The sequence below is a fragment of the Lynx canadensis genome, chromosome B2 (genome assembly GCF_007474595.2).
Source record: "Lynx canadensis isolate LIC74 chromosome B2, mLynCan4.pri.v2, whole genome shotgun sequence".
NCBI lineage: Eukaryota > Metazoa > Chordata > Mammalia > Carnivora > Felidae > Lynx > Lynx canadensis.
The window spans coordinates 126101989-126128099 of NC_044307.1; the positions used below are offsets into that span (position 1 = coordinate 126101989).

At 43.6% G+C, this 26111-nt stretch overlaps 1 protein-coding gene across 1 annotated transcript in view; it reads left to right on the forward strand.

Annotated features, from left to right (window-relative positions):
* Positions 1-15150: 15150 nt before the first annotated feature.
* HECA (hdc homolog, cell cycle regulator) overlaps positions 15151-26111 on the forward strand; it is a 51194-nt gene continuing 40233 nt past the window's right edge. The window contains exon 1 of the mRNA XM_030316466.1: positions 15151-15568. Within this exon, the coding sequence (XP_030172326.1) occupies positions 15298-15568 (271 nt within the window). The 5' untranslated portion in view covers positions 15151-15297. The remainder of the gene's footprint in view (positions 15569-26111) is intronic.

Below are 26111 nucleotides of genomic sequence, written 5' to 3' on the forward strand. Positions count from 1 at the left end.
CAGGTAGGTACGGTCTACTTTCCTAATTTATTATTCACTGTATTTAATAATAAGGGTGATCCAAGATATGTAAATTACAAAGAAAATGAGAATTTTTCCATTAAAGGTATGTTTTGACTTCTTAACGTGAATTTTGCTGTGATGAGAGAGCCCCGTTGTTTTTTTTAAGTTTATTTATTTATTTTGAGAGAGACAGAGAGAGCACGTGTGCACCTGCGCAGGTAGGGAAGGGGCACAGAGAGAGAGAGAGGGAGAGAGAATCCCAAGCAACTCCACAGTGTCAGTGCAGAGTCCAACGTGGGGCTCGAATTCATGAACCGAAGTTGGAAACTTAACTGACTGAGCCACCCAGGCGTCCCAACAAAGCCCTTTTAAAACAATGTTCTGGGGCTCCCGGATGGCTCAGTCGGTTAGGTGTCAGACTCTTGACTTGGCCTCAGGTCATGATCTCACAGTTTTGAGTTGAGCCTCACATTGGGCTCCTTGCTATCAGCTTGAGACTGTCTCCCTCTGTCTCTTCCACTCCCCCTCTTGCTATCTCTCTCTCAAAATACATAAAAAGAAAAAACTTAAAAAAAAAAAAGAAAGAAAAAACAATGTTCTATCCAGGGTACCTGGGTGGCTCAGTCGGTTGAGGGTCTGATTCTTGATTTTCACGATCTCACACTGACAGCATAGAGCCTGCTTGGGATTCTCCCTCTCCCTCTCCCTCTCTCTGTGCCCCTCCCCTGCTCATGTGCACATACACTCTCTCTCTCTCAAAATAAAGAAACTTTAAAAAACATTATAAAACAATAACACAATATTCCATCCATAATAAAAATTGATGTTCTAAGGGGTGCCTGGGTGGCTCAGTCGGGTAAGTGTCTGACTTCAGCTCAAGTCATGATCCCATGATCTGGGAGTTCGAGCCCCGCGTCAGGCTCTGTGCTGACAGCTCGGAGCCTGGAGCCTGCTTTGGATTCTGTGTCTCCCCTGTCTCTGCCCTCCCCTGCTTGCACTCTGTCTCTCTCAAAAATGAAGGAACATTAAAAAGAAAATTAAAAAAAAAAAATTGATGTTCTAAGAAAGTTAGGCTCTTGCAGCAAAACCTGTGGATTTCCTTTGGAAATTGAATAGAAGCTTCCAGAATCTTTCCTTGATGATGTCTGCTCCAACCTTGAATAATGCGATTGCACTTGTGTCCCCTCTGCTCTCCACAGCACTTTGTGCATATTTCTATTACTGCACCTATCATGTTATAATGATTTTCTGCTTAAGTGAACTCCTATAAAATTACTTTTACTAAACTGAACTTTGATGCTAAGCCATCAGCCTGGACTTTGATGTGCTGTAAGAAATAGCTCCACTCCATTGGGTATAAGGCTATTATTGAGGATATTCTTCCGTGTACTGCATAGCATTGCATTTGCAGGATCTTGAGGGCTTGTTTGGGACTTATATCAGCACCATTTATGTTTTTCCAGAGCAGTTGGTCTGCTGGTAGCTTGTGGGAGCTGTAGATTGTGTAACTGATCATATTTCTCTTTTCACAGAGATTGCTAAAAAGCTTAGAGCCAAACTCCTGGTGGATCTTTGGCAAATACATGTAAGCCTTCATTGTATTTATTCTGGACATTAGCCTACCTCTATTGTATGATCCCATCATTGCTTTCCTTCTGCCTTATCTTTCTCATTGCTTCTGATATGCTTTATTTTCTTGTATTGCACATTTCTTTGTTCTCTGTAAGTCCTGTGGAAGAAAATCATGAACATAAAGACATATCTGCATCTTTCTCTCACCAGGCTGTGAGCTCTTTGGGAGTGGATGGGGATCGTTTTCCATTGCTTTGCATTTGGATCTGGCATAGAACTTCATTATATGCTCAGTAAATATTTTTGAGAATAAATCAAACAAAGTTGCCATTATAAGGCTCATCTGGTAATTTGAACAATGACTATTTATCTATTTTAGTTTTTTTTTAATGTTTATTTATTTTTGAGAGAGAGACAGAATGTGAGCAGGGGAGGGGAGGAGAGAGAGGGAGACACAGAATCTGAAGCAGGCTCCAGGCTCAGAGCCTGATGTGGGGCTCAAACTCACGAACGGTGAGATCATGACCTGAGCCTGAGTCGGACACTTAACCCACTGAGCCACCCAGGGCGCCCCTGAACAATGACAATTTAAAGGAAAGCATTGTGAATCCAATTGTTACCTACATACAGACCAGAAGGTGGAAGATGTTCCTTATGTGAATCAAGGAGGAAAAGACAGATTGAATAAAAAGTTCCTTCTTTTCAACCTGTTGATGCTGTGGTCATGACATTTTTGTGGCCTATAAACTAAGGAGAAAGAAAGATGTTTGCTGTTCATCTATTACAGAGCATTGCACAAAATTGCTACTACAGAAATACATGTTGAGTTAAATCGACTTGTCTGGATACTACGTGAGGAAACAGTCATCCAGAATGTTTGGCAGAAAATGTTTGGCCCTTCATTGTTTTTTTAATTGATTTTTTTTCTTGTTCTTTTTTTTTTAAAGTTTATTTATTTGAGAGAGAGAAATGGGGGGAGGGGCAGAGAGAGAGGCTGAGAGACAGAATGTCGAGCAGGTCCCCTGTCTGGCCCTTCTTTTATCTCAGCCTGGAACCTAAAAACGTCTTAGGAAACCGATGAACTCAGGATTGTTGACCTAATCCAGAGCTGGCATAAGAGACTTCCAGACCACTGGATAACATTGTTTAATGACAAAATGCTCAGTTTTACCTGGAACTTCCAAGGCTTTTGTTTTTGTTTTTTTTTTTTTTTAGTTTACTTATTTATTTATTTATTTTGAGAGAGAGAGAGAGACAGAAGAAGGAGGAGGAGAGGCAGAGAGAGATGGCGAGAAGGAGAATCCCACACAGGCTCTGTGTTATCATCACAGAGCCAGACACAAGTCTTGATCTCACAAACTGTGAGATCATGACCTGACCCCAAATCAAGCGTCAGATGCTCAAACCAACTGAGCCCCCCAGGTTCTCTGACAAGTCTTGAGGAATAGTGACTTAATTTTGTGTGTGTTTTTTTTTTAAAGCAAACAAACCAACATAATAAGTATTGGGTTTTCTTTTACCCTGATGGGGTTTCCTTAGAATTAGAAGATGCTCACAACTTATTTGTGAGTTGAAATTTATGGTATCCATCTACATGGAATAAGGTGATGATGAGGTTGCTTTTCTTTAAAAATTTTTTTTAATGTTTATTTTTGAGAGGGAGAGCGAGAGCATGAGAGGCAGAGGAGCAGAGAGAGAAGGAGACAGAATCTGAAACAGGCTCCAGGCTCTGAGCTGTCAGCACAGACCCCACCGTGGGGCTCAAACTCACCAAGGGCAAGATCATGACCTGAGCCCAAGTGAGAGGCTCAACCGACTGAGCCACCCAGGCGCTCCTGCTTTTCTTTAAAATCAAAGATTATTAGATTATTCTTTCAAAAATACTGTTTTCATCGCATCATTTTTATCTTTTCAGTTTTTATTTAAGTTTTTAATGTTTATTATTTATTTTCGAGAGAGAGAGAGAGAAAGAGGGGGAGGGAGAGAGAGACAATGCGCGTGGGGAAGGGGGAGAGAGAGAGAGAGGAAGACACAGGATCCGAAGCAGGTTCCAGGCTCTGAGCTGTCAGCACAGCGGAGGGCACAGCCCTGATGCGGGGCTCAAACCCAGGGACTGTAAGATCATGACTTGAGCTGAAGCTGGAGGCTTAAGCGACTGAGCCACCCAGGTGCCCCCATCGTATCATTTTTAAATTTAGTAACTGCAATAACTTCTGTCCACACAAATCAACTTCAAATTCTCGGGCAAAGCATCGTCCGGGCTTCCAGCTGCGTACGCCAGAGTGCGCCCTGTGGCAATCGTAGCATCCTGCGTGGGTTTGACTGTCCCTTTAAAGGTACCCGTATTTGCACGCAACAGGAAGTAGGGTGTGGTTTGTTCTTGGGTGAGACAAAAGTGTGCTGAAAGCAGTTTATCCTTGACCTAGAACCAGCCCTGCTTGTAGAAAAAAACAACAACAAACTTGTTTACAGTGCAGACGGGGAACTGTTAGATGGCATTTATGAAGTTAAACAGCAACCCCAATTACAAACTTCAAATGCTCCTGCGAATATAATAATACCGACTGCTTATTGAGAGCTTACCATGTACTAGGCACTACCCAGACGCTATCTTAACTCTGAAATAGATACGATTATTACCCCTATTTCACAAAAAGGTTGCCCAAGATCATACAACTTGTAAGCCCAAACCGAAGCCCAGGAAGTTGGGCTGCATGAATAATCTCTCCTGACCACAAAACGATAATAAGTTTTAATAGAACCTAAATCCAGCGTCCTCCCTAAAGCCTCAGAAATGGCTGCTCTAGCATATAACAAAGAATATTTGGGGCTTATGTGCTAGAAGAAATTGCCTCTATCCGGAAGCCAAAGGTATTTTCCGAACAGAAGTGTGCTCCAGTGTGGGCCCAAACCTGACATGCGTGGTCCCTTTGCTACTCATGTTCCACTTTGCCTAGCCCCCTTCACCTGTTGTTTAGACGTCTCATTTCACAAAGAAATGAGGCCAACGTTTTCTCCTAAATCAGACCATTCACCTCAGTAACCACAAATTTGAGAATGCGGTGGGATTGTGTTGGAGTGGGGTCCACCCTGTGATCCTCTGTGGCAGCCTCTTGGCTAAACCCAATTCGACAATTTTCGTGGCGCAAAAAATGGTACAAGCCAGAAAGACGACAGAACCAATGGGTTGGCGTTTAAAGGGGAAGCTTCCAACAGAAATGTGACCACCGTATACGAGTAGAGAGACCTGACTGTGCAGGCAAGTGAACACAGGAAATGCCCATGCCTAGAATTCAGACATAAAAGGATGCTGTACACAGAAAAAAAAAGAGACATTGTACACAGGATGTTGCCTCAGTTTTCTATCACAGTGTGAACAAGTGCCACTGGCTCACAGAGCCGACTGCATCCACCTTCCAGCATTGAGGTCAGTGGCTCATCTTGGTAGCCTAAAATTGGCTACGGTAGGAGCATTTAGACCACACGGTCCCTCCCTCCAGGCCCCCTCAGTGGTTGAACAATAACATACCGTTGAAACTGTCCCAATAGTTCCTTAAAATGGCAGCCATGTATTTCTCACAATTCTGTGCATTGACTGGGCTCATCTGGGTGATCTACTTGACGCGGTGAAGACATGATGACCCATACGGCTGCATTCAACGAGAATAGGATATCTCAACCTTCTCACTACATTCGGGGCTAGATAATTATTTGTTGTGGAGGCTGTCCTGCACGTTGTAGGATTTTAGCAGCGTTCTTGGCCTCTACCTATTAGATGCCAGTAGTGACGACCAAAAATGTCCCTGTGGATAAAATAGCCCAGACTAAGAACCACTGAGCTAGGAGCTTGGCTGAGGCTGAAACATTAAAGATGATTCCTGTGAATTATCAAATTGAATGGAGTCACTTACATCAAGGGATTTTAAAATGGAGCTAGGAGGCTATTAAGGGGGTGGACCTCATGCATGTCCTCACTGGTGGAACAATGAACTTCTGAACTGGGCTGAACCGCAAATAATCCAAGGGCCCAGTCAGAACATCTGCAACTTGCTACAGTAACAGACTTTGCTTAGTGAGAGCCTTAGCAACGGATTATATTCAGTGAAGATGAGCTTTTTGCTGTGAACACCAATCCAAAATTCTTTGTAGCGGTGCCTATGGGGTCAGTCAGTTGGTTTTGGCTCAGGTCACTATCACCCCATTTGTGAGATGGAGCCCTCCATCAGCCTCTGCACTGACAGCATAGAGCCTGCTTGAGATTCTCTCTCCCTCTGCCCCTTCCTCTCCCCTGCCTCCCCTCTCAAAATAAATAAGCATTAAAAAAAAAAAAGATGTATACAAGCATTCCCTTTTTGCTTTAAAAATTCCTGACTTTCGCTTCCAAAAATAGTTTTGCTCCAAACTATTTGGTTTGCCACCCAAATCTGTGCACCTTGAATTGCAATTATTTGATCCCAAATAAATGCTCTGGCTTAATTATTGCCTCCTGACAATTTTAGGCTGACACTTCTCATCTTCCAGGTGACGAGGATCCTTTGTTAGAGAAATTTATTTACCATGCTTGTTAAGGATGGCAAGACAGACTTTATCCAGGGGGAACACTCCAATGGAATTTATAGTAAAGGATAGAGATTAGGCTCAACTCTGAATACAATAAGGAAAGGCAGGAATGTATAGCCAAGGAGCAGGGTTGGGGGTCAGTGGATGAAAACTCACCAAGAGGAAATGTCAGGAAATATCAGGGTTAGGAAGATCTTGGCCAAACTGACTTGATACGATTCTTGCCAAAGGCAGGCCAGGGTGATAAGGTATTGAGGGTGATATTTTCAACAGACTGACTCAGCAGGATTTTTGCTAAAAGTGGAGTGAACAGACCCAGGACAGAGCCCAGGGTTAGGGCCTCTTCAAACAGAGGACCCAGAGGAGCCTGACTCAAGCTTGATCAAGGGGAGAGGCTTTGTCACCATCTCTGTACGGCCGGTCATCCTTCCATGGTCTAGCTCAAGGCCCTCCACAGCATGGTGGCTGGCTTTAAGAGAGTAAGAGCAAAAGCTAACAGGATGGGAACCAGAGCAACGTGACCCGTGACTCTTGCTGTATTTCTAGTTGATCAAAGCAAGTCCCAAGCCTAGATCAGGTTCAAAGGGAGGGAAAATAGACTCCACCTCTTCTTGGAAAGAAGAGTCATGAACTTGTGGCCATCTTTAATCTGTGCAGTACCATATTGCATTCAAGGGGTCAGTATGAATATTCTGCAGAAGGAAGGGAAATCTTGAGAGAGAATTCTATTGAAGATCAATCAAAATTACTAGGCCGAAGGCGAAAATGATTATTCACGTGATGGTAAAGGAAAGAACCACATCATATTTAGAGGGTACAAAACAATATATTTCTAGGTTCTATAGTATTTATTACATCAACGATTATGAACAGAAGTTGGAGGTTGCTTCTGGTTAAAGTATGGGTAATGATGTCTTTCTGTCAACAAAAAACAAGTAGTCCTTAGTTGTTGATATTAATTTTTGTTCTTCAGTGGAACAATAAAACATTGATGTTTCTGAAAATGGAAGCAGTATGGTGAATGTTCAACTGTTTTACATTAGTACTTAAGGACTTTATATATATCATTATAAGTATTGGAGATTGTAGGTATTTTGCAAGATATTTTCTAAAGAATTGGTTGCTTACAAGAAGGATCCAATGTCTATCTTTTCCCTTGAATTTTTGCCCCTGCATTAACTCACCTGAATGCTAAAGATAGAAGTAGGTACTTTTTGCTCTAAGGCGTTATTTCCCAAAAAAGTATTTAGCATAACTCTAGTTTCACAAGATGTTAATGGGTGTTACACATAAGAGGATTTATGGGTTGTATAAGCTCGGGAAATTTTAAGCTGAGAGTAAGTAGGTTTCTTTACCGCTGGACTTTTTAGGGTCTTTAGTATAGTAATGTGTCTCATGACTAATAAAATATACAGTGTTTCCTAGACTTATTCAACCGCAGTAATAGAAGCATGTCTTATATAACTCGTGTTCTTTAGGGCACTCTGGGTAGAACTCGTTGTAAGTGGAGATAAAGGAGGAGGAGGAATCTTGAAAGAATTCTATTCAAGCTCAATCAAAATTAACTCAACAAAGAGGCATAGCGTAGCCTTAGCACTTAAAAAAATAGGTATCCTTGAAGCAGGCCCTCAGTCCAAGAATGCACTATACTGTTGGGTTCTTTCTAAACATCAAGTGTTTTCAATACAGAGGACTGAAACAGTTATTTATTTATTTATTTATTTATTTATTTATTTTTAACGTTTATTTATTTTTGAGACAGAGAGAGACAGAGCATGAACAGGGGAGGGGCAGAGAGAGAGGGAGACACAGAATCTGAAACAGGCTGCAGGCTCTGAGTGGTCAGCACAGAGCCCGACGCGGGGCTCGAACTCATGGGCCTTGAGATTGTGACCTGAGCCGAAGTCGGACACTTAATCGACCAAGCCACCCAGGCGCCCCTGAAACCGTTTAAACAAAGATCATTTTGCAAAAGTTATTTTAGATTCATGAAATTGAATCATCCAAGATCACCAAAGATTAATTAGTCAAAACAGTAATTTAGAAAGGAAGAACCAGAATAAGTTCATACCTTTTCTCACTCTCCTTGTCTTATTGGCAAATAAAAATTGTATATATTTACAATGTACTAACACCTGTATTTTGATACATGTATATATTATGAAATGATTACCACAATCCACCCTTGTCTTATAAGCTAAATTTGAAGCCCTTCAGAATTAGAATTTGGATTAGAAGCAATATATTAACTTACTTGTGGCAGGCAGCTTCTAAGATGGATTTCAGCGATCTTATCCCCTGGTATTTATGCCCTTGTAAAATCTCCTCCTGTTGAGCTTGGGCCGAACCGGGTGACTTGCTTTTTGCTTCTGAGATTAGGTTACAAAAAAGACTGGCTTCTGTCTTGCTTGCCCTTCTCTTCCTGCCTCACTTGCTCACTTGGATGAAGCCAGCTGCTCTATGCAGAGGCTCATATGATAAGGAACTGAGGGAGGCCTCTGGCCAGCTACCCTTAGGAACTGAATGCTGCCAACAACCTCAGGACGGGGTTGGGAAATGGGTCCTTCCCCAGTTGAGTTTCAACATGACTGCAGTCTTAAGAGAGATCCTGAGCCTGAGGACCCAGCTGAGCCATGCCTACATTCCTGACACAGAAATTGTGAGATAATACATGTGTGCTGTTCTGAGCTGCTAGACCGTAGGGTAATTTGTTTAGGCAGCAATAGATAACTAGTGTAGAATTAAAAGAGGCATTTAGAGAAGGCCAGTGTTGCATTATCTAAGGCAAACCTTGCAGACGGCCGAAAGAAGGACTAAAGCACCGTGGTTAAATCGTGCTTTAGAATGGCAGCCTAGAAAAATACTGATTTCGCTGGGAAGAAACACAGGGGATCCGGAAGATGAAATCTAGGTGATACAAGTCTTTGAATTTTCAGTGCTACGTCTAGAGGAGATGTCAGAAATACAAGGTATAGGGGCGCCTGGGTGGCGCAGTCGGTTAAGCGTCCGACTTCAGCCAGGTCACGATCTCGCGGTCTGTGAGTTCGAGCCCCGCGTGGGGCTCTGGGCTGATGGCTCAGAGCCTGGAGCCTGTTTCCGATTCTGTGTCTCCTTCTCTCTCTGCCCCTCCCCCGTTCATGCTCTGTCTCTCTCTGTCCCAAAAATAAATAAACGTTGAAAAAAAAAATAAAAAAAAAATAAAAAAAAAGAAATACAAGGTATAGAAATTGATAGTTGCCTGGACATTGCAATTGCTGAGGAAGATATTGCTATGCCATGGCCCCCTGCTATAAAAGCTGGCCTCAAACAGAGCCCCCAGTTTTGGTTTAAATATGCTAGCCAGCTGGGAAGGATGTTATGTCTACTAAGAGCATAGCAATGTGGGCTTAGATGGCTCTTTTGTTTTGTTTTCTTTCTTTTTTTTTTTTTTTTTTTTGAGGTCAGATCTGGTTTGGGTTATTTCTTTTAGATGTTCTTTTACATGTTCTTTAATTCCACAACTATGTGTTAAAGTCTTATTTTGTGCTAGGTGCTGATTTGGGCGCTGAGGATTCAACAGAGAAACCTTCACTTTCTTGAAACCTCCATTCCAGAGAGGAAAAACAGAAAGTACACAAAGTAAATAAACATATAAATGAAATATATCATACAGTAATAAAAGTAAACAATATGTGCCTTAGTAATTAAATACTATCAGAAAAAAGAAAGCACGGAAGGGAGAGCAGGATGGTGCGTTCTAACTTCTGTATCAGTTATCAAGGCCTGGACTACAAACAGCTGTGTGTCCTTTGTGATCAGTTTCCCAACTTGGCCAAACAAACACCAGAGTCCCTACGGCCTCCTCTCTTCCCTCTGTAGATTCTGTACTCATTCTTGCTTTCATCTCCTTTTATTTTTTGTTTATTTTTAAAGTTTATTTTTAGTAATGCCTATACCCAACGTGGGGCTCGAACTCAACCCCCTGAGATCAAGAGTTGCACACTCTTCTAACTGAGCCAGCAGGTTGCTCCTGATTTCAAGCCCTTTTAAAAGACTAATCTTCATGCTTCCCTGTGAAGACTTCTTTGACAATTTAGCCTCCATTACCCCTCTACCTTCTGGGGATCTGAGGGCACCATTCCCCCTCCAAAATCAGAGGAAACAAAACAAAACAAAAGGCAGCCTACCCATCTTTTAAAATTTTTTTAATTTTCAGGTTAACGGTTGATTAATTTGTATTTGTTTCCTCTGTGTTTGTTGTTGTGGTGCCCACCCCTCCCCCAATAGAATTTCAGGTTTTTGATTTTTTTTTAATATTTATTATTTTGGGAAAAGCGCAAGCAAGGAGGTGTAGAGAGAAGGGAACAGAGGATCCGAAGCACTCTTTGTGCTGAATTCCGATGTGGGGCATGAACCCATGAACCGTGAGATCATGACCTGAGCGGAAGTCTGATGCTCAACCAACTGAACCACCCAGGTCTCGCAAGTTTGGTTTGTTTTTACATATGTATGGAACATGCAGTCAAAAACACTTGTAATGGTAGCTTCATTGGAAGACGTAGAAAAGATAAAAGATATGATGCCTTCCTTTGCAGAATTTAATATATACTTGGAGGGAGAAAATGCTCTTCCTGAGGTGAGAAAACCATGGAAAGACAGCCCATACAAATCCAATACTTCGTGGTATGGTATAGTCAGTGGCTTCCAGATTTTTTGGCTTGCCACCTCAGTAAGAAATGGACTATACGACAAGACTCTGTGTGTGTGTGTGCGCGTGTAAACAAAATTTTACAAAGATAGTATGTATGTTTTACAAAACAACACTTAATATTGCATATAGATATGCATATAGATATGCATATTGCATATAGATATGCAATGCATTGATATTTTCTCTTCTGTTTCAGTTTTCAAAACATGCTGGTAGGAACCCTCCGAACTGATCTCATAGCGTGCAAAGAGACTATGAGCCACAGTTTGGAAGCCAGGTGGTGAGCGCACAGAGGTGTGAAGTAAACGAGTCTTGAATGGTAGGAGTCCAGGGATGTCTGTCCTGGGAAAGATTATGGATGTGTCTCTTGAAAGGAGAGTCCTATTTAAGTTATTGGGGTTCATGACAATGTTGATGCTGAGTTGGAACAACAGTATGAGCAAAGAAGGCACCGAGGCTGTGGTAGGTAGCAAGTTCAGGGGGCACTGAGATAATTCTATTCTTTTATATGACTGCTTTTGTAGGTTATGGAAATAACATAAAAGTCAAAATAAAGGCCTGGAAACAGATTATGAGGGTACACAGTTGAGAAAAATGTTAATATTGATAATTGGGAACAGTTTAATAGGAGAGCAGATCTATGGCATTTAATAATTCATGTCATTATTTGCATTAGTATTGCATTTTGTTAAAAGTCTTGGTAATCACAACTATTACTATTCCTCAAAGTAAACCTCTGGGCATAGGAGAGGCTATTTCTAGAAAAAAACAAAACAAAAACAAAAACAAAAAACCCTCGTCCATAGAGATAATAGGCATTGCTCAAGGTATATTTACTTGAAATGACTTTAGCAGATCAGCCCAATTCTAGCCCAAAGGACTTAGTTGACCCCAAGAGTTCAGAAGACAGGCACACAGGTCAAGCAAAAATGCAAACAGAACAAGAACGCTGAAACAATGACCATTTATTCTGATCCAGTCCTGAAGATTAGCTTGTCCCTTTTCTCAAGGCTATTGATTGTTTACCTCTGATGACCTGGATTGTTGCTGTGTTTTATTCAATTTTGCAAAGATGTGGTTTGGAGTGGGTGATAAAGTTTGGGGGAAGGAAACCTTGGGTATAGGTATACTTTTTTTGAAAGTTTACTTCAGAACACATGGGTTGATCATGGAAATTAAACAGAAGCCAAGTGTGGATGTACAGAGCATAGAGGCTTCCATGGTTTCCTAGAACTCTTCACATTTTCTTCTGGAAGCATCTGAGGGGAGGGCTTTGGGTCACCCACCATCCATCTTTTGCTCTTTGGACAGGCTTTCTCCCTTTCTCTCTTCTTCAAAAATCATGTAAAAAGGGAAAGATAAAGGGCTAGGATTCCAAGGAAATCCCACATGTTGTTTGGAAGTAGGAAATGGAGTCCTTTACCGTTGCCTCTGCATCAAATTTGACTAAGGCTAAAAACAGATGAGCATGGTTAAGAATGGAAGAAGTGGCCCAGCTTCTCCTTCCTCCTTTTGATTTTGTTTTAGTTTGAATGAGGAGGAGGTGGCTCACACAATGAATAAGAAAAGCAACTGGTTGGATGGCTGTGGGCTTTGAGTTAATTATGACATTTTTTGTGGGAAAGCTTCCAATTCTTAAGTCTCATCTAGAGGTGGGAGGCAGCTGGAATGAACATCTGTCTGCAGGGTACAGGCATACTTACTCTGATCCAATATGGCATGACAGCAATGTGCTTATTCAAGAAAATAGTTATCTCCATTTTCCGGTATTCTAATATAAAATTTCTTCATTCTCGGGGCGCCTGGGTGGCTCAGTTGGTTGAGCGTCCGGCTTCGGCTCAGGTCATGATCTTGCGGTCCGTGAGTTCGAACCCTGCGTGGGGCTCTGTGCTAACAGCCCAGAGCCTGGAGCCTGCTTCCAATTCTGTGTCTCCCTCTCTCTCTGCCCCTCCCATGCTCATGCTCTGTCTGTCTTTGTGTCTCAATAATAAATAAATGTTAAAAAAAAAAAAAAAAAAAAAACCTCTTCATTCTCACCACCAAAAAAAAAAAAAAAAAAAAAAAAAGAAGAAAAAGAAAGAAAGGCCCAAGGCAAGGTGAGACGTCTCAGCCACCTCTAGTGAGGGATCTCAGTAATGAAATTAAGCTAAATCTGAATAGGCCACATTACCTCATTATCTTCATCCCCAGCTCCTCCATTCTCCCTGTGAAGTCTCTAATTACACACTGTCAGCATTTCCTCCAGTTTTCAGTATTGTTTGACTTCCCGGGGCCAAGTGGTGACCAAATCCTGCTTCATATACCTTCAAAGCATTTGTCCATTCATTTATTCATGCACTTCTCATATACTTACTCTATACCATGCACTGAGCTAGGCAACAAGGATTCAGTGAGGCAGAAACTAAGACACAGTTTCCGCCATCACATAGCTGGTAGTCCAGTGGGGGCCTAGGCAAGAGACAAGTAAACAGGCATCTTCAATATGTGTGTGCATGGCGTTTTGGTAGGGAAGGTAACAGGGAGCACTTGGGGGCGAATCTCACTTTGGGCTGTCAGAGTAGACTTCCTAGAGAATGGATGGTTTAGGTTGAGACTTCAAGGTTCAGAAAAATGTAGCCAGAGAAAAGTGCATTACGCAACCTCCACTCAACAGATTTTCTTCACCACTTACTGTGGGTCAGGTTTTTTGCTAGACTCTGCCGAGTTAGCTAGAAAGATAGACTCAATTTCTGTTCCTCTAGTGCTTAGAAGATGTCAGGGTGGGGGAGAAATAGATGTGAAAATATAGGCACAAAATATTTATTTATCTAATGTAACTATCCATTTGTATTGGGGAATTAAAAGGTTCATCATTTTCCTACTGAAAAGTCCAACCAGCAATTACCCCTGAGTATCCAGTGCTCCTCCCTATAGCTCCAAGCTCTGCTATGGACTCTCCTAAGAACCTGGGAGCTCCCAGTCAGAATCTCTCCATTAGGTGAGCCTGAGAGGGAGAGTTCTCTTCTCTGCACATCCCTGTCTGTCCCTTTATGCTTTATAACACAGCCACTGAGCCTTTACTGAAGAGCTGGGTTAATTAAAGTTTACACTAGAGGAGGGGGAAACTGTAAATTGTCAACTAAAATAGTTTTCTTCCATAGATCATGGGGAAAATAACCTAATTTATACATTCAACAAATATATGCTAGCTGCTCCCTGAGGTGCCCAAGACGGATAAAACCTACTACCTGTGGAGCTTTCCCGAGAATGAGAAGGAGATAGCTAGGAAACAAGTAAATGTATACGTCGTCAACAAAATGAGAGATGGATGAGAAAAATTATCAGTGATACTTCTCACAGCTCCTCCCGGAAGGCAGGTAGGAGCTCTACTATAACATCCTGAAGGAAGTGTCTTTGATTTGGAACCTGAGATATGGGAAGGAGCTGGTCTGTGAAAAGGCAGAATAAAGTTGCAGAAAAGAGAAACCATGTAGAACTCTTCCCAGGGGTCTCCTGCTCTCAGGTCACTGCCTCTCTTCAGAGGCGTCACGTTTTAATCTTAGGCTGCTTCCAACGCAGCTATCTCTCTTTTGGGACAGCTCAGCCCACAGGGATTGGGTTTCCTCCCAAGCAGGTCCTGCCTAGTGGTCACAGGCAACATTTAGTTTTATCCCTGGATGGTGGGTCCTGTTTGTATGAATTACTTTCACCACTACACTGTGCCGGCTTCTCATTCAGGACCCTGCTGTTCATCCCCATTGTCTGGGACCTCGATCCTATTTCTGTAATTACTGACCCTAAAACTGTTCTTGAAGGGTAAGGTCTTTTGATGGATTATTAGTCCAAAATCCTTTGTTTTCCCTTCTTCTAGTCAGCCGCCTATTTTTCAGGACCATATTGTTCTAAGCCTCAATTACATGAAGGTCGGGAGGCCACCGAATAACTACGCCAGATGCCACCGGATTGGTGTAGGAGGCCACTTCAGGAAGGTGGCTTCGCGCACGGCCAATAGCTTCGCAGGCCCGCGGTGAGGGCGCCAGAATGACGTCACTCGAACGTGGCCGGCTCGCGCGGGGCGTGACGTCACGCGGGCGGGCCGGTCCGCCTTGAGGTCACCTGGTGGGCGCGGCCAGGCCGAATCCCCAGTGTCGTCACGGGCGGGGGCGGGGCCAGAGCGTGTCAGCGAAGCCGAATCAAAACAAGCCGGAGACCCGCCTTTTCCCTCCGGCTCGGGAGCGTCGCGCTCGGGTCCCGAGCCCGCCGCGCTCGCGCGGCTGCGAGCCTCGGGTGGCCGCGCGCCGGCTCCAGGAAGCCGGGGAGGGCGCGGCGGCCGGGATGGCGCGGCGCGGGCCGCGCGGCTAGACGGGCGCCGAAGGAGCCGCCGGCCCGCGCCCTCCATTCTCTTCCTCCCGGAGCCGGCGCCGCGCGGGCCGGGAGCGGCCGTGCGGCGGGGAGCCGCCTTCCTTGACGCCGGGCACCTGGACGCTCGCGAGATGCCCAACCCCAAAAACAGCAAAGGCGGCCGCAAAAACAAGCGCGCCAACAGCAGCGGGGACGAGCAGGAAAATGGAGCCGGGGCCCTGGCAGCGGCGGGCGCGGCGGGCGCGGCGGCCGGGGGGGGCCTGGCGGCGGCGGCCGGCTGCGGAGCGGTGGCGGCGGGCGCGCCGGGCACCGGGGGCGCGGCGGGCACCGGAGGCGCGGGGACTGGCGCCGCTAACGCCGCGGCCGCCTCGGGGGCTGCTGCTGCGGGCGACGCCAAGAACGGTAAGACGGGGCTGGCGGGGCGAACGCCAACTTCCTACCCGACGGGGAAGGCGCGGTGGCGGGGCCCGGGGCGGCGCGGGCGGTGCGTGGACAATGCGAGAGTCAGGAAGTGCTCACCCCGCCCCTCCGCCCCGCGGCGGCTGTCCCTTCCCGGTCCCCACGCCCGGCGGCGACGACTGATCTGCGGCCCGTGCCCGGGGTCTGCGCCGCTCCCGGGCCGAGAACCCGGGGCCGCCTGCGCCTCCGACGCCGAGGGGGTGCCCCGGCGGCGGCGGCAGTGCTCCCCTCGGGCCCTGCCGGTTCTGGCGGAGCCGACTGTGTGCTGCGGCCCGTGGGGGAGCGGCGGGTTGGGGGGTGGGGGGGAGGAAAGAGCTGCCCAAGTTGAAAAGAATGATCCGCTTGGAAACTTAGGCACCAATTCATTCTCCCTTGTGCCCCCCTCACCCACCCGCCTTTTCCCCGCGTGGGGAAGAGCCTCAAATCCCAGCAAATCGAGGCTTGCTGCGGCGACTGCCACAGGTGAAGAGGCCCCGAGACATTTTTACTATAGGGCGTGTGTGTGTGTGCGTGCTTGTGCGCGCGCGCGCTCTTTAATTCTCTTACTCGCTTGAGGAAGGAAGAGAATCTGAACTTGACTTCCGTTCTCAGACCGGAGTTAAAAAAAAAATCATCGTCTGTATGATTCTGTTTCACAGTTTTAGAAGGAAGCCTGCTAATCTTAGGCAGTACCTTAATGCACCTTTTGAAGGGCACTAAGGGAATACTGAAGATGTGACAGATTGACGTTGGCACTAGAGAGACACGATTTTCGTTATCGGGTGCCGGCCAAACACTTTTTTCTTACTTGGACAGTTCTTTGAATTCCTCTGGTCAGGCAGTTTTTCAGGGAAGGGAATAGAGGTATATTTTAACGAAGGGATATTAGGAGCTTTATTTCTGACTTTCAACTTGTAGCTTTTCAGCTTTTGAAGCCATTCTTCATGCAGATCAGTCACTTTTTTTAAAGAGGCACCTGCACTCAGAAGAGCCCCACAGTGCTCTGAACGTAGGAGATTGAAGTGTAGCCAATTAAGAACAGAACCATAGGCCCCATTGGCTGTATCTCCGCAATAGTGATGTAGGAAAGTTTTCTTTTTTTTCCAGGAACAGACAGCCTAGTTTTGAATGTTTGATAATACAATTTTTGGCCAGACTGTCTTCTCCATCCATGTTCTTTGGTTTTCCTAGCTCTGAACTTCATTTTGGTATTGATGTGGCATAGGGGAAGGAAGACAGACTGGTGGTTTAGCCTTTTAGAGCTCTGTCTTCTTGGGAAAGTCAGTCTTTCTGACACTTGATTTCCTCACCTGTAAAATTGAAAAAAAAAATTGTATATATTCCATTGCCCCCCCCATAGAGTTATTCTGAGGCTCAGAGTGTTACTTTCTTCTCCGGTTTGCAGTTCTTCTTTTAAAGGCTTGTTAAGCTTTTAACATGCTTAGTAAAGTTTTTTAAGAAAAGTGATCAATGAGTGATGATAGCTATCATTCATTCCTTCAAAAAATATTAAACACAGTGTTACAAGTACTGTGGTAAGTATGAAAGGGTACAGTGGTAATCAAGAGAGGACATCCTAGTCCTCATGGAGCTCGCATTCCAGTTCTGGTGTACCTTTTTATTTTTGGTCTGTATGAAGCTTCACGATGGCTGTTTACTTATTATTTTTTTTTAATTTTATTGTTTTTTAATTTACATCCAAATTAGTTAGCATATAGTGCAACAGTGATTTCAGGAGTAGATTCCTTAGTGCCCCTTACCCATTTAGCCCATCCCCCCTCCCACAACCCCTCCACTAATCCTCTGTTTGTTCTCCATATTTCAGAGTGTCTTATGTTTTGTCCCCCTCCCTGATTTTATATTATTTTTACCTCCCTTCCCTTATATTCATCTGTTTTGTCTCTTAAAGTCCTCATATGAGTGAAGTCGTATGATTTTTGTCTTTCTCTGACTAATTCCACTTAGCATAATACCCTCCAGTTCCATCCACATAGTTGCAAATGGCAAGATTTCCTTCTTTTTGATTGCCGAGTAATACTCCATTGTATATATATACCACATCTTCTTTATCCATTCATCCATCGATGGACATTTGGGCTCTTTCCATACTTTGGCTATTGTTGATAGTGCTGCTATAAATTTTTTTTTTTTCTCAACGTTTATTTATTTTTGGGACAGAGAAAGACAGAGCATGAACGGGGGAGGGGCAGAGAGAGAGGGAGACACAGAATCGGAAACAGGCTCCAGGCTCTGAGCCATCAGCCCAGAGCCCGACGCGGGGCTCGAACTCACGGACCGCGAGATCGTGACCTGGCTGAAGTCGGACGCTTAACCGACTGCGCCACCCAGGCGCCCCAGTGCTGCTATAAACATGGGGATGCATGTGTCCCTTCGAAATAGCACACCCGTATCCCTTGGATAAATACCTAGTAGTGCATTTGCTGGGTCGTAGGGTAGTTCCATTTTTAGTTTTTTGAGGAACCTGCATACTGTTTTCCAGAGTGGCTGCACCAGCTTGCATTCCCAGCTGTTTATCTTTTTCTCCAAAAGATTAAACCACTTTACAGCCGTGCGAGGAAATACTTTTTCTTAGGCTGGTGATACCTCCTCCTCTGTAAACTTTAAGCTGGTTATGGTGTCACTATTATTACTCTCCTCTGCAGTGTCAAACTCAGGTATATTTAGCAGTTCTATGTCTATCTGTGTTGAACTGTGTATTTCTGATTTGGAACTTGTTTTATGAGGTGAATGGAGAAAAAGGTAAGAACTGGGCCAAACATTGCCATTGTCAGGGTTAGAGAAGATACAGACTTTGATCAGCAAGCTGTATTTTAGGATTCCATATTTGGTTGTGCCATGGTGTGAAGTCTCCGTGATCCATTTTAATTTGAAGAACTTGTCACTGCAGTTGGTAACTGAACATGGGTGCTAAGGCCTCTTGTGTGCAAAACTGATAAATAAGGAAATTACAAATATGCGTGTGTGTGTGTGTGTTTGCCATTTAAAGCTATGCTTTCTAATGTTGGGGTAGGAGAAGTGGCATTGGTGAGTTTTAAAGGAAGGGGCAACAGATATGCAAACTCTCAAGAATCAGCTGCTAAGGCCCAATTATTTTTGAATTTTAGAATGACATTGATTGCACTATTATAGTATTTCTAAGAATATTTTGATTTTTTTAACTTGTGACATTAGATTTTGCAGTTATGAATATTACAAATTAAGTGATTATTTTGAGGATGTGCTGAATCTGAATTCTCTTAAACTTTTAAACAGTTTGTTCTCATTGCTCAAGTCAGTTGTGATCTACAAATGCAAACGCAAATTTAATGAAGTTAACAGTAGTTGTCGTTTGTACTTGTTTGGAGTTGATAGAATTGTTTTGTGTCTTGTGATTCTTGGTCAGGATGGCCACCAGGGCATGGTAATATTAGTTCTTAGTTGTTCACTCTTTGTCAGTACGTGTAAATAGCTGCTTAATGTATAAAAGAAGACTGTCAGGGAAAGCTCGGGAAGCTATGGAATGGTTATAGGGGAAGAAGTTGCACTGGGTGCAGTTGTGCGTCTTGGGTAAGACGAGTATTAATTGTAAAGACTTCGTACCCCTCATAAGTTTATTAGTGCATTTCTACATATTGGCTTAGGAAGCTTCTTGCAGGAATTGGAGTAAAAGATGAAGTGCCATGCTCCTCCTACATAGTAAACATCGGTGTACATATTGTAGCATTTTGATTGTAGGTGGACTAGGTTTGCCAATCATTATTTTTAGGGTCTAGGAATCATGCGGTAGATTATTACGATGTAGTTTCATTTTGGAATTCTGGTTCCATTAGGCCACTGCTTTTTTGCTGAGGGCCTAAAATATATGGACCCTTGATCATAGTATGTAGTTTTCAATGGGCCTGGATCCCAAGTCCTTTTATTAATTCCTGTTTTATGTATGACCATGGGTCACCACGCCACTCATTCCTGACTGCCACCAGAACCTCTGGGTAGCTGAATCTGCCTTAATCCATTCCATTCAGCAACACTTACAGTATAAGTATACGAGAGTTTGTTTCCATATTGATTGGCTGTGCATTTGGAAGGCATAGATAGAATCTTGGGCAAGTCATTTGACGTCTCCGAGACTCAGTTTCTGCATATTTAAAATGGGATTGTAGTACCTACCCATACATAATACCGCAAGATCACATATATTACATACATATAACTTATATACTGTATAAGTATGTATACGCACAGTGCTTGACTTATAATGCGAGCTTACTAAGTGTTAGTTATTTGCCTTAGATTCTGGAAACAGTCTTTGAAACAGATTTTATGTGTAGGAGTTTTACTGGGAATGCTCTAGCTGGGCAGCGAGGGAAGCAGGATTGAGTAAAGCAAGGAGTTGAACTGCCCTGCAGTTACAACAGGGAACTCTGGAGCTGGGATGCCCTGCAGAGTTATCTTACCTTGAGGCACGGGGGCAGGGCCTTTAAACTCTGCTTCCTCCACTGACTGGTCTTTAGGACTTGGACTGTCTCCTGAAAGAGACAGTATGACCTGGGGAGTGGCATCTATCTCTTGGCTGGAGAGCCTCTCTGGAGAGGCACTCAGCTGAGAGCCTTCTGCTCCGAGTGACGAGTGACGAAGAGCCCTTTTTATTCCTCTAGCATTACCTGTTTCTTCCCATACACCACTAGTGCTATCCACGTAAAACACAGGCATGGGATAAATAGTTCTCACTACCCTTTACGGATCAGGCCGGGAATTCACTACCAGTGTAACAGGGTTTTGGCGGGAAATGTGCCCTGAATTTCATACATCTTTACAAGTGGGTTTTTGGAACTCTACCTGTTCCCTATAAACAAGATTTGTGTTTTTCTGCATACTTAGGTCAGTGAACACATTTTGTATAACTTCAGGCTTGTAGTTTATTATAAGTAGTTTCTCTTTTTAGGTGTTTATTTGAATTTTTACTATATTTAAATTGTATTCATCAGAAGAAAAATGAAGAGTGTTTGCTGTTTCTTTTCTTTTCTTTTCTTTTCTTTTCTTTTCTTTTCTTTTCTTTTCTTTTCTCTTTTCTTTTATGTTTATTTATTTTTGAGACAGAGAGAGAGCATGAACAGGGGAGGGGCAGAGAGAGAGGGAGACACAGAATCTGAAACAGGCTCCAGGCTCTGAGCTGTCAGCACAGAGCCCGACGCGGGGCTCGAGCTCACAAACTGTGAGATCATGACCTGAGCCGAAGTCAGACGCTTAACCGACCGAGCCACCCAAGCGCCCCCTGTTTATTTTCAAATCAAGAAATATTTATTGCAGGCCTAAGGTATGTAGGGTACAATTATCATCTTGGAAGACATTTTCTTATTTAGAAGTTAATTTTGTCAGGTGTTTAAAAACACCTACTACTTGGGGCATCCGGGTGGCTCAGTCAGTTAAGGGTTTGACTTTGGCTCACGTCGTGATCTCACAGTTCATGAGTTTGAGCCCTGCGTCGGATTCTGTGCTGACAGCTCAGAGCCTGGTGCCTGCCTCCAATTCTGTGTCTCCCTCTGTCTTTGCCCTTTCCCCCCTTGTGCACATGCTCTGTCTCTCAAAAGCAAATAAAAATGAAAAAAAATCTGCTACTTTTGGATCTTGTCTTTTGAGATCCACCTTTGTAATGGGGATTGATAGAAAATATTGCCTCATCCATCAAAGATTCATCTTGTGCACTTTGTATATTATAGTAAGAACTTAAAAAAAATTTTTTTTTTAATGTTTACTTATTTTTGAGAGAGAGAAAGAAAGAGAGACAGAGTGTGAGCAAGGGAGGGAGGGCAGAGAGAGGAAGACACACATTCTGAAGCAGGCTCCAGGCTCTGAGCTGTCAGCACAGAGCCCAATGCAGGGCTCGAACTCACAGAACTCACAAACTGTGAGATCATGACCTGAGGTGAAGTCTGACGTTTAATGACTGAACCACCCCAGGCACCGTGAGTACTGTGATCAGTTAATGGAGGTTTTGGGTACCATCTTTTCTTTATTTACTTCTGAAAGGACATGAGCTTGAATTCTAAAAACTGAACCTTCAGTGTCATCCAAGTCCAAGAATATGTATCATGTAATCCAAGTCCAAGAATATGTATCATTCTGTAAAGAATTGAAAACAGGAGATAAAACTGGGAAGTCTCTTGCAGCTTAATCCTCTGAATTTACTCCACGCTTATCTATGAGCAATTTAAAAAAAAACTTGAAGGCATCAAAAGGAAAACTCTAGGGGAAAAAAAAATCTGATTGATTTTGATCACGAGCTCTTTGGCATTTTTAAGGGATAGATTTAATTAAAAATATTTTGCTATTTCGTTATTTTATCAGTAATAAAATGGCCACTGTGGAAAGAGAATAAAATGGCCACTGCAGATGGGTGCCTGGGTGGCTCAGTTGGTTAAGTGTCTGACTTTTGGTATTGGCTCAGGTGATCTCATGGTTCAGTTCGTGGGATTGAGCCCTGCATTGGGCTTTGCGTGGACAGCGTGGAGCCTGCTTGGGATTCTCTCTCTCTCCTTCTTCCTGCCCCTCCCTTACCTGCTCAATCTTTCTTTCTCTCTCCCTCAAATAAATAAACTTAAAAAAAATAAAGCTGGGCGAAGTTCTTTGACTTTCTATTCAAACACATAATCTTACCACTTAGATCACCATTGTACTTATATGCTTTTAATATTTTCTCTTATAGATTTTCAAAAGTACATGTATAATTTTTTAAAAAAGAGGATAATCTATTTTGTAACCAGCTTTTTATAGAGGCAGTATTTTGTGGAAATTTAGCAGAGTAGTAAATACACAGGTTCATCACCATTTTAATGTTTCAGTGACTGTATAATATGCATGCCATCATGTGTCCGTACCTTGGATAATTTGATCATTCTACTATTGTTTGACCTTTAGGTTTTTATTTATACATCTGTGGGTGTTATCCAGTTACTTAGGATACATTCTTCCCTGTGGACTTACTGTGTCAAATGATATGCTTTTTTAAAAAATATTTACATTAACGTATGCTGACAGATTGTCCTATAGAAAAGTTGTGGGAATTTGACCCTGCTCTGGTCAGAGTGCCCTTCCCCCACAGCCTCACCGTCCTGAGTTCTTGTAGTTTTAATGGCATGCTGGAGAATTGCTGCTTAATTCTCAGCAGTAAGAGGGCCCCGGTAGGATCAAGAGCCTGGAGCAGATGCTGTCACACTTAAGGGGACTTTCCAAGGCTGCATATGTTTCGGTTGGGGACTTCTGTGCTCTTTAGTGATTTGGTGGCTAACAAGGATTCAACAAGATATCTAATAATGGTGAATGATACTTGAGCAGTTGGTAATAGTGAAGATGAAGGCATAGGCTTTTGAAATTCTGTCTGAATCATTTATTCTAATTTTAAGAAATAAGGCCTAGAATTTCATTCATTCATTCATTCATTCATTCACTCACAGTTTATTTATTTTGAGAGAGAGATAGAGAGCATGGGAGGGGCAGAGAGAGAGAGGGAGAGAGAATCCCAAGCAGCCTCTGTACCACCAGCATGGAGCCTGGTTGGGGGGGCGGCGTGGGGCTCAAACTCACAAACCGTGAGATCGTGACCTTAGCCGAAATCAAGAGTCAGATGTGTAACCCACTGAGCCACCCAGGTGCCCCAGGCCTAGAATTTTTAAAATTTTAGTCAAAAAGCATGTGGTCTGAACAGACCTGGGTGCAAGTGTAGGTGGTCCAGTTGACCAGCTAAGTGACTTTGCGATCTAACCTTTCTCAGACTCCCATTTTCCAAATACAACCTTTTGGAGTGTTTATAAAGATTAAGAAAAACAGTGCATTAAAGATCTTGGCTCAGAGCCTGGCTGATATGGGTACTGGCAGTAATAGCGTTATATGTTTTGTGATTTGTTCAACTTTATTCAGTTAGAAAGCTTTTTAAACTATTATGCATTGAGGGGCACCTGGGTGGCTCAGTCGGTTGAGCATCTGACTCTTGATTTCAGCTCGGGTCATGATCCCAGGATCCAGCCCCCTCTGTTGGGCTCTGTGCTGAGCGTGGAGCCTGCTTAAGATTCTCTCTCTGTCTCTGTCCCTTTCTCTCTGCCACTCTCCCCTGCTTATGCGCTGTCTCTCTAAGAAAAAAAAAACAAAACTATTATGCATTGAGAACAGACACTGAGAGACAATAAGATGGTGGTGAAGTGTCTGTGAATGTTAATATAGCAAAAGACTTGTATGATACAGGTTTTTATTCAAGTACTGATTTGATTATAAATGATATTTTCTTCCCTCATCTTCTCTTTCTGATTATTATAGTTTACGTGGAAAAATCAGGTGATTTAGCAAAACAGGAAAAAAAAGTAACAAGCAAGATGTGAATATGGTTACATCTTCCTTTCTTCATTTATTTATTTGTCTCATGTATTGAGTACTATTTGTCAGGCACTGTGTTAGGCTCTGGGATTACAAGGACAATGTGAGGCCCTGGGATTGCAAGGACAAAAGAATTGTGCCCAAAGGGTTTATGGTCTGTTTGGGAGCCTTTATAGAAACAAGTGCAAGTTGGTTATTACATGGACTACACAAGGGCAACTGTGAAATAGAGAGCTGGAGCTTCTGAGGTGGTAAAAATGTGGATTAAGGATGCGGATTGTATTTGAAGATACAGAGAAGTGAAATGAACATGTGTGGGGTTTAAGAGTAGCTGAAAGGAGGTAAGGAGCTCAGGGTGTCCTTTGGGGATTAGCCAGGGCTTAATGTTACTGACATATTAATATTAATGTCTCCTCTCTCCAGGCCACAACTAGAAGGTTCATTAGTTGGTGTGTTCATTTGTTTGCTCGTTGGTTGTTTTGTTCACCTGTGCACTCGGCCATTTCCTCAACATTTATTATGTGCCTGTTGTCTCTTCTATGACTGGAAGTTTAATGTTGAATTGTAGTTGAAGACATCAGATTCTACATCCCTACAGGCTAATGGTGAAGCTGGGACAGAGACCTGTAAACACTAGGAGCATGATAATGTGCTGTGGATGCCCAGTGGAGAAAATGATTTATTTCCTGGAGGAGGGGACATTTGAACCAAGTCTTGGAGGAAGAGAAGCATGTAGTTCTGAAAGCAGAGGAAAGATGTTTCAAGCAGAGGGAGATGGGAAAGATTGCTGCCAGGAGTTTGTGACTGGTTTGAGGTGCGGTAGTAGGACAGGAAGCTGGAAAGGGAATGGGGCCAGATGGTTAAATCTGGATGTTTTGTAGCCAGTGGAGGACCATCCCTGAGGTTTGTAAGTAGGCACATGGTCAGTTGAACCTGCACAAGGGAGTAGCTTGGTTTGTCATCGTAGGTTGTTGACAGGCTTGTAAAGTTGTGTTATAGCTGGGTGGGAGAGACGCTGGTCCTTCCTTGTCTTATGGAGTCGAAGAATGAATCTCATACAGCAGAGAGCGAGCACGGTGATAGAGTTTATTGAGCAAAAGTACAAAGTTCTCAGAGAGTGAGAGGGAGTGAGAGGAGTCCCAACTGGGTTTCCGCCAAAGATTTTTGTCTCCGACTTTTTATTGGGACCTTATCAGGAACTGGATAACAGTTTGTGAGAATCTATTCATGGCACCTAGCATGGGCAGGTCTGGAATGTGTTTGTCCTTTCTTTACCCCCAACCCACCTGCAGCTATATAGCCTCCCACTTGAATCTGTGGAAGGGGTGGGGGTGGGGGTGGGGGATGCTGGTGGCCACTCTGAGGAGTAGGAGGGCCCAGGAGGGCCCAGGGCCTCTACAGGGAGTCTTGAAGCATGTGGTCACGGCTCCCTTATCTATCCCTGCCTACTACTAAACCTATCCCTATTCAGTTGTAATTTCAGCAGAATGCTATTTTAGCAATTTTTCTTATTTAAAATTTTTTTAAATGTTTATTTATTTTTGAGAGAGAGAGAATCCCAAGCAGGCTCCACATGGTCAGCACAGAGCCCTACGTGGGGCTTGAACCCACGAACCATGAGCTCATGACCTGAGCCGAATTCAAGAGTTGGACACTCGACCAACTGAATCACCCGGACACCCCAGCAATTTTTCTTTTGATACGGCTGGTCAAGGATTGTTGGCCCAACTTGCCATGGACCCTTGATTGTGGCTTTTTAGTAAAGCAGTGGGCACACGGGTGATGGTGTTATGGTACCCAAGGCTGCTGTGTGGAGAGTCTTCATTGTGGGCACCAGCATCCAGGTGCTTTCTGAGCCATGCAAGGTTAGCTAATTGAGGTTAATTTAAGAGAAACAACTGACTGCCAAGGGAGTGGTTGTGGCCATCGGAGCAGAAAGGGTTTTTCCCTGCAGGGAGAGTTGTCTGTTTTTCATACCTTGGTAAAAAGTGTGTATCTCAGAGCCAGGTTAGACTAATTTTCTTGGTTTGTCATTTTATTTTTATCATCATTGGATCAGTTTTAAAACAACCTCTGGTTGTGGTTGGCTTTCATTGTTTTGTACAAAGTAACCCTGCGCGCGCGCGCGCGTGTACGTACGTGT